This window comes from Tachysurus fulvidraco, chromosome 21 (assembly GCF_022655615.1).
Source record: "Tachysurus fulvidraco isolate hzauxx_2018 chromosome 21, HZAU_PFXX_2.0, whole genome shotgun sequence".
Taxonomy (NCBI): Eukaryota; Metazoa; Chordata; class Actinopteri; order Siluriformes; family Bagridae; genus Tachysurus; species Tachysurus fulvidraco.
In genome coordinates, this window is record NC_062538.1 from 18,278,338 (window position 1) to 18,293,583 (window position 15,246).

Here is a 15,246-nt window from a genome sequence, read left to right on the forward strand (position 1 = left end):
CTCTCCCACTTGAGACCGTGCCCCCAGATTTCGTGTAGCTCAGTGAGTTTCCTATACAGCGAGGATGGCTGAACATCAACGGGCTTGTGAAGAAGCCGTTCTGCCGCAATTCAAGGTGATTGTAAACAAATTTCCTCTAGCCTGGGCTACTTATTGCGCTGGGTGAATGAATAGTCATGCTCTCATATCCTAGCGGTTAGCCAATCGGAGCCAAGCAGCATAGCTCATTTGAATATTCATGAGAACTGGCGCAAATCGAGCTGAGTCTTCCTGCAGGCTTTCTATACCACACTAGAATGGCTTGAAACAAGGTAACCAAGGCATTTTTTCCACAAAAAAGTTACAGAGCCCAAGGTAAACTTCAGACATTACCACAAAAGTAATGAAATACGTGTGGAAGGGCACCTTTAAAAAACAGGATTGGAAGGAATAAAGAAAGACGTTAATTGTAAAACACTTTACAGAGCGTGTACTCTTTTTTGGTAAGTCCCCAAATGTACACATTAAAAAAAAAGCAGAATTAAAAGCTTGAAATGTTCCACTACTGAAAGCAGGTGAGAGTTCAGTATTGAATCCAGACTGTAATTAAGAACGAGTACAAAGTTTTACGACCTGCATAATTTACAGGTCATAGCAATTACTTTATGTCACCTAAAATTGATTTTCAACTCAAGATGAAAGCCTAAATCTGAATAATACATTCCATTCTGCGGAGGCATCGCACTTTCCGAGTGGGAACGCTAATGGGACCCTATATAAGATTTGGTTCAAAGGGAATAAAAAAAATTATATTAATGATAAAAAAAAAAGAAATAAATAAAATGCGGTCGCATCATTTGCATCGTTTGCAATTGGTGGAAAGCCAGTGAAATCTGAATCAATAGCGTATTCTCTGAAGTGGCTCACACTAAGCCTTCAAACCGGCAACAAATGAATAATTTCACACGCTCATTTTCACTCTCAACAAGCCAAGTGTTCATAAAAACAGACTTATGGGGATAGAAAATCTGAAACGTTATATTAAAACATGGCCGCCTGATATTAAACCATACCCAAGACGTTTTGGCTAACTCACCCGTGCCAAGCTGAAATCTTTACCGTTGAGGGTTAAAGCAGAAATACTGTACACACACAACTACCTAATTCATGTCAGCTTAAGGCTCTCTCTGTCTGTTCTCTCAACTCGGGCCTTTGTCTTTGGTTGGGTGGAGTTCGCGACCTTTAAATTGTCACAAACACCACCAATCCATGGTCAGGCTTTCGGAACAGCTTGGAGACGACTCCATCTTCCTTCAAAGAAGTTCCAGCAAGCTTCACTTCCAAGAACGACAACTGCTCTGATCTTCAGGAGAACTTGGGAGAACGTCTGACCCCACCCTAATTGACTCCAGAGATTTCTCTGTTGCATCCGGACTCTTGTGCAGTAAGCCAATGCAAATAACAGTTTCCTTTATCAACCAATTTAGATGCGTATTTTAAGTATGAACCTTGTATTGGGTCTTAAGATGAATTTAAGTTTCCGGTGGCGATTTCCCAGTTAGGGTGTGATTAATTTTGAAGTCTAAGCTTGGCATTCCTTTCCTTCCTTTCTCTAATTTCTTCTTTCCTGTCTCTTCCTCCCTTTCCCCAATTTTAATTTCTTATGTTATTTTATTTTCATCTTCGTTTTCCCTATTTCTTTTGTTTGTTTGTGTAATTAGTTTTATGTTGTGTTTATCTCATTCATTAAATGCCATATTTTGTGCCACAAGTGATTGTCTCTGAGTATCGCTCACAAACTTAAGGTACCTGCAACATCTGGTCTGAACTACATGCTCTATTAAGTTAATTTAATTTAAATTACGGTGTAAAGTAAAAGGGAAGTGAATCTTTCTTGGCCGGGAAGATACCGCTTTCATAGAATTAATAAAGGTTACACGGCCTGTTCGCTGGACGAACAGACCAAATAAGTGTAACGTTAATTCCATTACCGTTAATTTCAACTTAGGCTAAAATATTTAGGAGTCACTATAACACGTTATAATTACTTATAGTAAATATTTACCTTGCTTCGCGAGCCAAAATCGCTACATATGCAAAGGAAGAATTTCACTGGGCTGTAATGTATATGTGACAAAATAAAGGCTTCAAAGAAGAAGTACAAGGAGGAAGAAAAAATAAAAGAAGGAAGAAGAAGGAAGAAGAAGAACTAAGAAGGAAGGAAGGAAGAAGAAGGAAGAAGGAAGAAGGAAGAAAGAAGAAGAAAGAAGGAAGGAAGGAAGGAAGGAGAAAGAAGGAAGGAAAAAGAAAAAAGAAGGAAGGAAGGAGGAAGAAAGAAAGAAGAAGGAAGAAGAAAAAAGAAGGAAGGTAGAAGAAAAAAGAAGGGAGAAAGAAGAAGAAGAACATTGTAGTACTGATAGTAATAGTCCTGATTATGAAAAAACCTGGGTAAACCCTATTAAGGCATAGTACAAATACTACTAATAATAAATCACACTGCAATAAACCATTTTAAACCCAATTATATAGTATTAATAGTACTGAGAGCAACAAAAGAACTAAAATAATGCAATGATCCTTAAGAAATAACAAACCAACCAACTAACAGCAACGGACAGACCTAAAACACACCGGGTAAAACCAACACACACGATTCCTGATCGCATTAATATTATCAGTAATAAACGATCGCACAATGGGATATTTTCACATAGTGTCAGAGTATAATACACAAGATCTGTTCTGCTTTCCTCTATACGAGGGTAGACTAGGATTAAGCTGCATTCTAGCCCTAAGCTTCGATTTTATGAGTAGATCCATGGAAGGACTTGTGTAATAAAGACATTAGGCGACACCAGAAGTGAAAAACGTGTGTGTAGTCTGATGAAATAGGTAGAAAAACGGGATCACGTCCTAATTGACACGATGTTTAATTGAGCTAGACATCCAATTTACACTGGTAGACGCAGAAAGCAAATTACACTGATTAAGCTTCAAAAGGCTAGGGACAGGTGAGGAAATTAACCAAAGCTGAATTGTTAGACAGCAAACCCATCACAGCACAGCCTCTGGGAGAGAAAAGAAGAAAAAAAAATTACAAAAGAGGAGCCACAAATAAAACCAGACATGTTCGCTGCCTCGATACAGCTGTGTTAAAGAGAACGGTGTATTCTTCCAATTTTTACTTTAATACAACTCAAATTCCCTCCTCTCGCCTTTTCCTTGATTAAATCGGTTTCACCCGTTTGCTCCGACTCTCTCGCTTTCTCTCGGGTTTTCAGGAGCTACAGGCTGCGACGACGGCAGTTCGGTCGAAGTACGCTCACGTTGAAGGTACTACTGCGGGCTCTTATCCAGACGTGACCCTTGTAGATCTCAGAGCATCCTGAGACTCAGGGGTCTGCTGTGTTATAAGGTCTGATAGTGACCTTGCATTTCACCCTACAGCAGTCTATTCATCTTGAACCCAACCTCGGGGCGATCGAAGCGTCTCCAGGCTGGCTCTGAGCGTGGGATTGTGGGAATATGGCTGAACATGAAAGGAATTAAACATGACAGGGTGACAGGTTACAGGAAAATAATCAATGCTGGTGTGTGATGCGACTGCGATGCTGACACTCCGAACTGGATTTATTCAAAATAACAGCAGTTTAATTCTTCCAATACTACAGCAATTTGCCAACAAGAACGATGCCTTATTTATTTATTACAGAATGACTTGCACCTTATCCGTGTACAGTTCAATGTAATAATGTGGAATGTCCTGAAGAGCGAGTCCCTTTTTTACTCTGACTGGATTTTCTGTCTTAACAAGAACTACAGCACTTCTGTTATTGCTATTAATACGTACTATTGCTAACTGGCAAGATGACTATTACTAATATTACTATAGCAGCGGTGGTGTGATGAGCATCAGCTGTGGACAGACAGGTAACGTGTGATGATTCTCTGTGTCTCATTACCACCAGTTTAATTATTTGGCCCTCTTTGTGCTTTCAGTGAAACCCATAATCATTAAAAGAAAGAAACAGACAGAGAGGGAGGGGGGGGGGCAGAGAGAAAAAGAGAGAGAGAGACAGAGAGAGAGAAAGAGAGAGACAGAGAGAGAGAGAGGGAGAGAGAGAGGGGGAGGGAGAGAGAGAGAGGGAGAGAGACACACACAGAGAGAGAAAGAGAGACACAGAGAGAGACAGAGAGAGAAGGAGAGAGAGACAGAGACAGAGAGACACACAGAGACAGATACAGAGACAGACAGAGAGGGAGAGAGAGAGACAGACAGAGAGGGGGAGAGAGAGAGACAGACAGAGAGAGAGATACGCAGACACAACCTGAATTGTGAACTAGAACCTGATGGAGCTAAAATCTGAGAGTCATGGACGTATCGTTTCCTTCTATCGTTATGTTTTTGTTGAGTTGTTGAAAGCGCCCGAAAAGAGCAGACAGATAATCTGCCTCCTGACATTTTCTCCACGTTCCAGAGTGCTACAGGAGTATTTCTACCAATTTTACCTTTATTAGTATTAAAAGGTTTGTTACGGTGTGGTGGTGGTGGTGGACCAGGATTTGAGTCGAAAGAGAATAACGAAACCTGTGAAATCGTGCAGTAAACAGACTTCTAAATAGAATCCTTACTTGGATTTGGGTAAGAGATGGAATCTCTCCCCCCCCCAAAAAATAAATAAATAAAAAAGTCCACTCATATTTATTTGAGTGTGTGCTGATTACCATGGAATATTGGAAAAGTGATTATTGACACATGCCTAGGCCTGATTTACTTCGAACTGCAAGACTGGCATTTCCTTTAGTTCTGTCAATTTGGCTAATGAACACATCTGACTCTACTAACAGAGAGATTGATTCAGGACACAGAGCTCAAATTCACATGAAAGCAAATACAACTGCAGGCTCGGAATTCTCCGTCACGTACGGCGCGTCTTCAAACTCCAACGTACAGAGCGTTAGATGAAGGAGTACTTTTATTAGCTTTGTATTTGAAGAAAAAAAAAAAACCCCAAAAAAAAAACCTTACTCACCTCTCCAGCTCGCTCGTTTATTTACTACTGCGTTATTAGCTCTGGCTGCAGCATGGGCAGAATATAAATTGGGCACTTAGCACACTTTAAGCAAATAGCTTTATAAATCTGTCTGTGTGTGTCGCACTCGACTGTTAATATTTTGCTTTACGATCTTGAGCTCCAAAAAGAAGTCCATGCTCCTGCTATATCCATTAAGAATAACTAGTGAGCTGAAGGACACTAATGAAATGGAAATGACCAGTGTGCCGAGCAGAACGAATGTGTAATATCATATTTGCCGTTATGGGCGATATGCTATGGTGGAAAATAAATAAATAAACTTGCAGGAAATAGATGTTGCAAGGCTACGATGGATCCATCATGAATTCCAGCGGTACGCATGTGGTCAGGGAACAAAACGAGATTTTGAAGCTTAGCTCTACCAAAAAATAAATAAATAAATAAATAAATAAAAATAAAAGCAAATAGAGCGCACCGCTGTTAGTCAAAAGTGAGACGGAGACATAAACAACTGACGGAGAAGGACATTATTGGGTCTGAGGAGCAATTTGTACATCACACCGGCTGCTGATGAATAACTCAACGGTGTCTGGATGCGTTAGAGATGCGACGGGATCGAAAAAGGGTTTTCGCTTAGAGTATAGTGCATGCACTGGGTTGGGGGTTGGATTTTATACTGGGATCCTGTGGGGCACAACAGAAGAAAAGAAAAACTGGAACGTTTGAACAGTCAAAAAAAAAAGAAAATCTTTAAAATATATTTAAAGTACCTGCAATAAAATCATGTCTTGGTGAGAAAAGCACATATTACTCATCCTTAGTAACTGCCTGGTCACAAATGAGGTGGTTTATATTAGGCTGATAATGTGTTTATATTTTGTCTGAGAGGAACAAAAAAGAAAAAGCTTCAATAAGATTTATTTTGGTGTTTCTTAAACAAACAAGACTACATCTGTTTGGGCTATACGTCTAGTTCTCTTTACCGAACAGACGATCCTCGCTGCCCGTATCTCTTAACCCAGTCCTTTTCTCCTCATGTTACTCTATTTCTTTTGTCTGCATGCAAAAAGAATAATGCAGAAAGATCCTGTTGCTCAATCACATGATAAACAGCGGGTTTTGAAAATTAAACACCCTTCGTTTGGGATTTCAGATGAAAGAAAGATGGTGTAAGGTCAAAGTGTCATCTGGTGTGTAGTGTGCATGCTGAATGCTGCTGGATGTGGTAGGGTAGTGGGTAAGGGGTTGGACTCCCGATAGGAAGTAGAGGTCTTCTCGGGTCTAAAGAAATGAACCCGACCCGAATCGCTTTTTACTAGAACCGAACATGCATATGCATGTATGTATATATATATATATATATATATTTTTTTTTAAGAAAGACCCAACCCGAGACAAACCCAGAAAAATTAGACTCGAGTCCGACCCGACCGGTTGGCAATTTTTTTAAACCCGACTGGACCTGAATGTTGCACACACCGATGTAGCCCTGCACGCACCAGTCAAACAGAAAAGTAACCGCTACAGCGTGGATTCAAAATTGATTGACAGGTCTGTTTCAACGAAAATTAGCTTACCGCCAGCAACACGATGTCGCAAGCAGTCTTGGCAAACAGAGGAGAGGTTGGAAAAGGACTCGAGTCGATGCACACACAAGAGATACAGTAGTTCTGGTCTTCTCGGGTCCGTTCGGTAAAAACACATTCATTTTAAATTACCCGAGACCCGATGCCGCTATTATTATACCCGACCCGTGTCCGAGGCACACGTGAAACATTTAGACGCGAACCCGCTCGGGTCTCGGGTCGGACCTCGGTTTTGCGGATCTAAGTGGACCCGTGAAGACCTCTAATAGGAAGGTTATAAATTCAAATCCAAAGGTCTGGGTCCACTGCTGGGCCCCTGAGCAAGGCCCTTATGTAAAATGTAAACCATAAAAGTCATGCAGTGGTGAGCCACTAAGCATTACAGAATGCGGATTTACATGACTAATGAGCAAAGCCGAAGCCACGCTGCCGAAGAAAAGCTCACGGATGATAAAGAAGAAGAAACCTTGAAAGACACCGTACTCAGAAGGGAAAGCCGTTGTCCGGATAGAGCGAATATAAATCATTGCTCCTGTGGAACCGCATACTTTAAAACTCTAATGAATAGGAAATATGTTGAAAGGATGTTTGATGAAAGCGTCTTGTACTTTCCATCAACTAAAAGTGCCCAGACAAGTTTTATTACAACATGCGATCAATATAAAACAAAAAAAAACAAAAAAAACAAACACAAGAGCAGCACAAAAGAGGTGACTAAGAAATGAAAGGTAAAAATACCTGAGGCTGGTTTGAGGCTTCTTTCTGCATGAAGTAGTGCTTCTTGAATTCATAGTAAGTGTTGTACTGGTGCCAAGACTGGAGGAAGTCAAACCTTTTGGACAAGTACCAGATGCCAAGTTATTCATTTTCATTAAATCAACACCACAGAGGTTATAACATTAACAGATAATATTAAATGTAAATAGAAATGGATAAAATGGTGTTCTGTTAATCACGTGCATCAGGTTACATGACATGTATCAACAGACCACGGTAAGAGAAAAGAGTGTTTACCGTGGGTCGTTTTTAGCACGCACGCTGCTCTCGAACTTTACGCCGTTTCTGGCTACGTATTCAGCCAGCTTATCGATCACAGGCTGGATGTCTGGTGGCGGAGGGATGATCGCTGCGGCCGAAGAAGTCGTCTGGCTAACGCTCGTCTGTGTAGTGGAAGAGCTGCACGAAAGAGACGGAGAGAGAAAGGAAGGTTGGGATGGCTTGTAATATTAAATGACAAAAAAAAAAAAAACCCATGGTAAATTAAAATGCGTGTCATCCTTTAGCAGCTTTAAAACGTTCTCAGGATTCTTGCACAAGACGATGCCAGATGATCAGAGGAAGAGTATTATTTGAGTGTAATTGTCATGGCAACCCAAGTACTGCATACGTGATGGATAACATAAGGAAGTACTATTGGTCCGGTGGAAGACGGTGTGCAGACATGCATCTGATGGGGAAAAAATAAAATTAAATAATATATAACTCTTGGTTATGCTTTTCGACAAGGACAGGAAGTTTGTGTCCACTACATACTCGATCTTCATGGTTGAATTGCTTACCAAAAGCTACTGCGGAACAAGACACGGATTCTCTCGCTGTCGAATTTTAAAACATTTAAGTCTGTCAAATGATGGAGAAGCATGCTGTGCCAATCAGGAAACGCAAACGTCTTGTGTGTCCAAGATGCAAGACTGTCAGTTCTAGCTGTCAATCATCTCAACAACTACACCATCCATCCAAAACTTCCAATAACCCAACATTTCTCTAGGGACTTACGAAAAACCTGACTCTATATGTAAACTACAATTCCGCTCCGTTTGCCAATATGGTTGTGGTTTTTGTTTTTTTTTTTTGTTTTGGTTTTTTTTAGGGGGGGTTGTTTAAATAAATAAATATATATATTGTTCTCTCAGTCAACACAAGTTGGATAAGCCCAAATCCCAATGATGCTACCGTGTCCGTGGCCAAGAGGCCGAAGCAGAAAAACGGTCCGTGTTCTCTGAGAGGGAGTGATTGCATACCTTCTCTCTATTGGTTAAAGCAGCCAGTCATGGATATCTGAGAGCTTACGTGGGGAAAGAGGGCAGAAACAGTTTGAAAATATGTACCCCCTACCTCAGCACAGTTCCCTCCAGCACCCTGCGATCAGTTATTGCACAGTGCTTTAAAGTACCTTCTCAACAAGGTTCCTTTTCAGAACCTTCAGACTTACGGCCTCTCGGAACTTCCAAACCCGACCCGGACAGCAGAAACCGTCACCGTCTTTAAAACACGGCTACGTTAACTAACCCCCGCTCCAAAGATATATATAAACCTGCACTTGCATGAGCTCTAACAAACGATACATCACCTGATTCACGACTTTGCTTGTATTCCCTCATTTTAAGTTGTATTGAATAAAAGCACCTGCTAAGTGAATAAATAAGACATGACGACTTGGCTTGACTCGGAGGAAGCACGTGTAATCCTTAACCCTTCCCTGGTTGTAGGCGGCATATGATATAGGTTACATGTGGGTGGGAACTAGCAGCTGACCAAACACAGTATATATATATATTTATATTTTTGATATATTTCCCAGAGATTTTCCAGGGATAATTTTTGTTTATTTTACCAGAAGTCTGTCGTATGTAAATGTCAGATACACATACCTTGAACTGTAGAAAGCAGAAGGTGCAGCATGAGCCATGGGAGCGGGCGCAGGGGGTAGAGCGGGAGCAGCTGTTGGAGCTGATGGGACCGTAACGGCAGAGTCAGGTGGAGGAGGTGTGGTTCCCGGGGGTGGAGGAGCTGGGGACGCTGAGTGAGTGGGCATCATGCCAGCAGGCATCGAGTTGTAATAGGCGCTGGCATCGATGCCAGGTGGTGGTGGTGCCAGGCAGTATGTCCCATCGGGCAGCACGCAATACCCATAATACAGCGCTGCCATGTTTGCTGTGAATGAACACCAACAAGGGAATAAATTAGGTGCAGAACACCAATAGGAAAATGACTACAGAAGAATGCAAATTTGGTGCTTTAGATTTTGCCAGCGCTTCGTGTTGGAAACATGCGTATCTTGGCAGTCCTGTTGAGTTAGTAGCAGTGCTGAATTCTTGAACCGTAGTTAAATGTGTTGATTCACTTTCTAAATGAATTTATTATCTGCCTGATAATATTTTGACTGCAATAAAACAGACAGTGGCAGACGGCCATAGTGGCAGATCTACAGAAAATAAATAATTCGTATTTAAAACAAAAACAAACAAACAAAATAAATTAAAAGGGGCTCGGCCACCTCAGTCGTGGTATTGCCGGCCCGAGACTCAAACCCACAACCTTAGGGTTAGGAGTAGGGCTGGGCGATAAAACGATATGTATCGCGATAGACACGTGATCGATAGCGATATAAAACGTGCTCGATAAAACGTTCGATATTTTTTATTCTTCAACAAAGACGCTCACTCTCTGGTAACCTAGCAACTTGGGGAGTGATACTCTAACAGCCAATCATGTAACAGTATCAAGTTTGGTTGCGCCATATCGTTGTCTCGTGATGGTGCTGGATTCCTCTTCAGTAACCGGCGAATGATAAGCAGAAAATGAGCGCTCAGCGAGCGAGGAAATTGTAAATAAAAGAGGAAAAGTCAACTCGCCAGTATGGCAGTTGTTTGGATATTATAACTAGGGCTGAAATGATTCCTCGAGCAACTCGATTACAAAAATTGTTTGAGGCAAATTCCTTTGCTTCGAAGCCTCTTTTATTTAATTTTAAAGCTCCATTCACGTTATTGTGCAATTATTTTGTGTGTGCGCACGCGTGAGCACGTGTGTGTGTGACAACGCACTTATGTATAAGCGGAAGGAGACACGAGGAGTTAGCAGTCTTTTGATTTGAGGGCGCGTGCGGGAAAGGGAAAAAACAAACAGGAGAAAACGACAGAAAATGTCCAAGTTTTGGGACACTATCAGAGCGTCTGTTTTAAGCAGCAGGAAACATTTCTTCAAAGCGCAGGGCAAGCCTCAATTCTGAGCATGTTGATACCTTTTTTCATTGCGGTCACATGCTCCTTTAAAGACTTTTAAAGCGGCGCACAGAGAGAGAGAGAGAGAGAGAGAGAGAGAGAGAGAGAGACTTTTATATTCTGATTAATATATATGTATATGCTTAAAGCACTCGGTGTGAAACCATGCATGGCCTCTAGGTCCAAGTTCCTGTCCATGTTTTTTGCCTCTTAAATACCACAAAGCATTCCGAATTAGACAGTAAAGGTTTGTTAAGGCTGATCTATAGATTTTGAATCTTTTAGTACTGAAAGTTAAGTTGCATGACTTAAAGGCAGTGTTTTTGTATTATTATTACTATTTAATTTAATGTATGCTTTAGTTTTGATACTTTAAAAAAGTAACTTGAAAATAATTTGTTTTTTTGTTTTTGCATCTCAGAAAATGGGTTCATTTAAAACCCAGAATGTTTGGCACTTAAATGTACTTAATTCTTCTCAGTCAACTTTGTCATTGTTCACATTACAAGTACAGACAGAGAAACAACGGGTATGTGGCTAAATGTTTATTTTTGATAGAAAATATTGCTGTATGTATTGCATACTGTGCATTTAAAAAATAAAAGTTCATTTTTCTTAAAAAAAAAAAAAAGGAAACCAATTAGTTATTCATTTTAAGAGAGCCATCTTATTTTCTCTTGTATGTTTAATAATCGCTCTTTAATTAAGGAAAACTACTTTTTATCTGATTACTCGATTAATCGCTGAAATTTTTGGTAGAATACGCGATTACTAAAATATTCGATAGCTACAGCCCTAATTATAAGTCTACAAAAATATACTTGAATAGTTCGACTTCAAGTATGATTAGAGTAAGAATAAATTGAGTTACTTTTTCATATTTCTGCAGGTTTTATATTTCAAACAATGTTACTGTAGTGTATCAGGTTTGTGTTTCATATTACAGATGTATCTCAGTCTACCTCAGTTTTATTTATGTTCACAAAACACTGCACATATTTTAAAACACTTTATTCCCCAGAAGGTGAACAGCTAGTGAACTTCCTATCACTAAACTTACACTAAATTCTCAGTTTATATTTAACACTTTGCACTATTTTATTACACTTTATTAAAGATTTCTTACATTTCCTTTCATTTTGCACCTTAAATGTTAAGAGATAATTGTTAAGTGCTCATTGTGACTTTAGACTTATGTTTACATTTGAATTTTCCTGGTTGTTGACATTTCTGTCTTAAGAACTGAGGGGAGTATGATCAGAGGAAGGTTAAGTTTAAAATAAAAATGTTTAAATGTAATATATTTTTCTCCTGGTCCTTATTTTAAACAGGTCATAAAAAAGTTCAATAATTATCGATATCGACCGATATGAAACACTGATATCGTGATACAGTTTTCGGCCATATCGCCCGGCCCTAGTTAGGAGTCAAACTCTCTAACCTTTAGGCCACGAAATCCATTTTGTATTTTACAAAAGAATAAAATCAGTCCCTAAAAGATTTTTAGCCTTTTTTTTTTTTGAGTTCTTAGTGATTGATTTTCTGAAAACTGACACGAGAGAAAAGAAAGGAGAGAAAAGAAAGGAGAGAAAGAAAGAAAAATTATTACCGAGTTTCTATACTGATTTTTAACTGATCATTTGAACTGGACAAAAAAAGAGAGAGAGAGAGAGAGAGAAAGAGAAAGAAAGAAAGAAAGAAAGAAAGAAAGAAAGAAAGAAAGAAAGAAAGAAAGAAAGAAAGAAAGAAAGAAAGAAGAGTAAGAAAAGAAGAGAAATTATTAGAGTTTCTATAGCTGTTAACTGATCATTTGAATTGGAGAGAAAGGAGAGAAAGAAAGGGAAAGAAAAAGAAAGAAAGAAAGAAAGAAAGAAAGAAAGAAACGAAAGAACAAAAGAGTGAAGAAAAAAAACAAAGAAAGAACAACCGAATGGCAGAAAGAAAGAAGGAAAGGAAAGGATAGGACCAAGCAAATGAAGTTCACAATGAAGACCAAGCAGCGCTGCAGTAATAGCAAGCGTAGTGATAAATCCTGTACTGTGTGTGAGAATAGTTCAAATCAGGCCTCTAGAGTTCCCTCAATCATTCCTGTTGGATTTCAGTGTGATTGCAGCCCTATAACAAAAGGCAGCAACAGCTTCAAAAAGGTAAAAGGAAAAAAAAAAAAAAAAAAGGAATAGGTTCTAGACATGCCCAGATATACTGCATGATGTCTGATCTCGGTGTTTATTGCAACTCTCTTCCACCTGGCTGGAATTTAATTCTGTTCCAGTATCCGATGCTGTCATTTTGTCCATTGGCTAGGATATGTGAGGCTGTGAGAATGTTGTTGCTGCTGGTTGGAAGTAAATCTGAACTACATTTAGTGTGCTGGACTCTCTGGAAGTGATACGCAAAGCATTGACAGCACATACCTCCACCACTCCATCACAGTTGGAACACATGCACCGTAAAGCCAGATGCCAAGACGTGACAAAGCTCGTGTGTGAGTAAGAAGAAAAGGAAGGGGGGAAAAAACAAAACAAAAAAAAAGTAATTGTTCCATTATGATGTGTCAGTTCATTGCTGGCTGGTTTGGGTTCAACAATAGATGCTTGTATCATCAATCATCTGGCAACCCGGAGGAGACGGAGAGGAGCTGAACTAGTGGTGTGTGATGATCTGAATACAGACTGTTGATGCTCATATTTATACCATCGGTTCTGGACTGTACTGATCCTCTTGTCTGTCTGGGAAAATTTCATTTTTCGGCTCTTTCCAATCTGCCTATTCGTGGGGGTCTTTACGGTATCTCTAGTACTTATTATAGTTCGATACTTTCCTACAGTTTAGAGCCGTTATGGGAGCCGAAACTATATACATCAGAGCAGGCGGCATATATGAACACTCGAATTTATACCAGAATTTTGGACTATAAAAGACTAGGTGTTTTTTTTTTGTTTGTTTGTTTATTTTACAGCAAATCATTATAGTACATATTATAGTTTTTTGGTAATATGCCTATTTATTAGTGTTTTTATGTAATCCTGCTTCTCTGATTAGTTTGTGCAGTTTACCAATTTATTCTTGTTAAAGCGGCTAGGAATCAAGAAACTACGTATATCAAAGAAGTCACTATGTATAATACTAGAACTCGGTATTGGACAAACTACAACTTTGTTGCCCAGGTCTCTTTATAATATTTCTACCATATTTTATGGATTTAAAAACTTCTTTTTTTTTTTTTTTTTAAATTCAAGCAGGCATTATTTACACTGCATAACAAAAAAAAATTATTACGGTAAGCATGTTACTTCAGTTATTTCAAGATGAGGAACTACGCACAGAAACGCAGCGTTGTTGTTCGAGCCAAATTTATGATATATATTTTTCTGGACTATAAACGCTCTAGTTTTTATTGGATATATTGTATATTAAATCGAGACGTTTATATCGCAAGATTCGATAACCATCTCTGTTTTTGTAGTCTAGCTGCGATTTCTGATTCCTAAGTCAAACAGCAGATGTGTAAAGTTTACCGTATTCATGTCAGGTACACCATTGCAAGCTTTCACAGTAAACGCTGATGTGTAATGACCTTCGATCTGAGGATGTCTTTAAAGAAAATTTCAGTCTAACGGGAGTATTAAAGGTATAAATCACTGCTAATATGAAAAGTCGAAAAAACAAGGAAAAAAAGTCATCAACCTCAGATATTTTAACGGAAGCGACAGCGCGGTTTCGTTAGCTAATTAGCATTTTTGTTTGTTTCTTTGTTTGTTTATCTGTTGGTTTGATTTGCGTGTGAATTTATTCGAAAACCAGAAAAGCTGAAAAGTTTTCAGAGAACTGTCTAATGCACTATGTGAAATGCAAATGGGATGGGGTTTGGACATAAAAGTGGGGGGAAAAAAATAAAAATAGAAAAATTAAAGCTTGAAGAAAAACGGTTAAACGTAGCATGCCGACAGAAACTCAAGGACAGCTCACACAGGCAGGATTGCAGATAAATCTAAAGCACTTACAACAGTAGAAGCCCATTTAATTGAGTGCAAAATCCACTCCTTTGTTTCTGTACGAACACTGAGGCTCATCAGAGCCTGACAGAGCAGAAGCTTGACAAATATGACTCGGAGCTGAGAAGCGCAAACAAAAGGCCAGAGCTGTAAAACATCTGCGGGTCAAAATTCGGATGACGTTATAAGCGATAGAAAATAAATAGCCTTGTATATGTTACGGTTTCTTCCGTAGCAAAACGAAAGCGTGAATCGGATTAAGGCAGGTCACGGTGGCGTCGTGAGCAGCTTTATTAACTGCGGTCACGAGAAATAAATTGTATTAATAAAAGAAGCAAACGCGCTCGAAGCAGCCGAGCCCCGTCGATATTGTTCTTGCTGGATGACACTGCACTGGTAATAAAGGTGAATCTCTGGTGCTGGCCAGTGCATGATGGGTAGTTAATCGTCACAAGGCTAGGATTAGCATAAACAGACAGGGAAGGAAAAAAAAAAAAAAAAAAAAGAGAGAGAGAGAGAGAGAAAATTAGTAGCAAATGCATTCTGATTCAAAAGCAACAGATTCATATCTCAATCTCAACTACTCGAACTAACCAAGGAACAAAATGTGACCATTGATTTCACACAAAAAAGGCAGAAGCAGTAG

General features: G+C 39.4%; 1 protein-coding gene across 1 annotated transcript in view; it reads right to left on the bottom strand.

The window, feature by feature from the left end:
- The window catches only part of LOC113661751 (splicing factor SWAP), a 95,825-nt gene that overhangs the window by 61,936 nt on the left and 18,643 nt on the right, over positions 1–15,246 (bottom strand). Inside the window, exons 8-10 of the mRNA XM_027176182.2 lie at positions 9,253–9,535; positions 7,616–7,777; positions 7,340–7,433 (exon numbers count right to left, since the gene is read on the bottom strand). Of these exons, the coding sequence (XP_027031983.2) occupies positions 7,340–7,433; positions 7,616–7,777; positions 9,253–9,535 (539 nt within the window). The remainder of the gene's footprint in view (positions 1–7,339; positions 7,434–7,615; positions 7,778–9,252; positions 9,536–15,246) is intronic.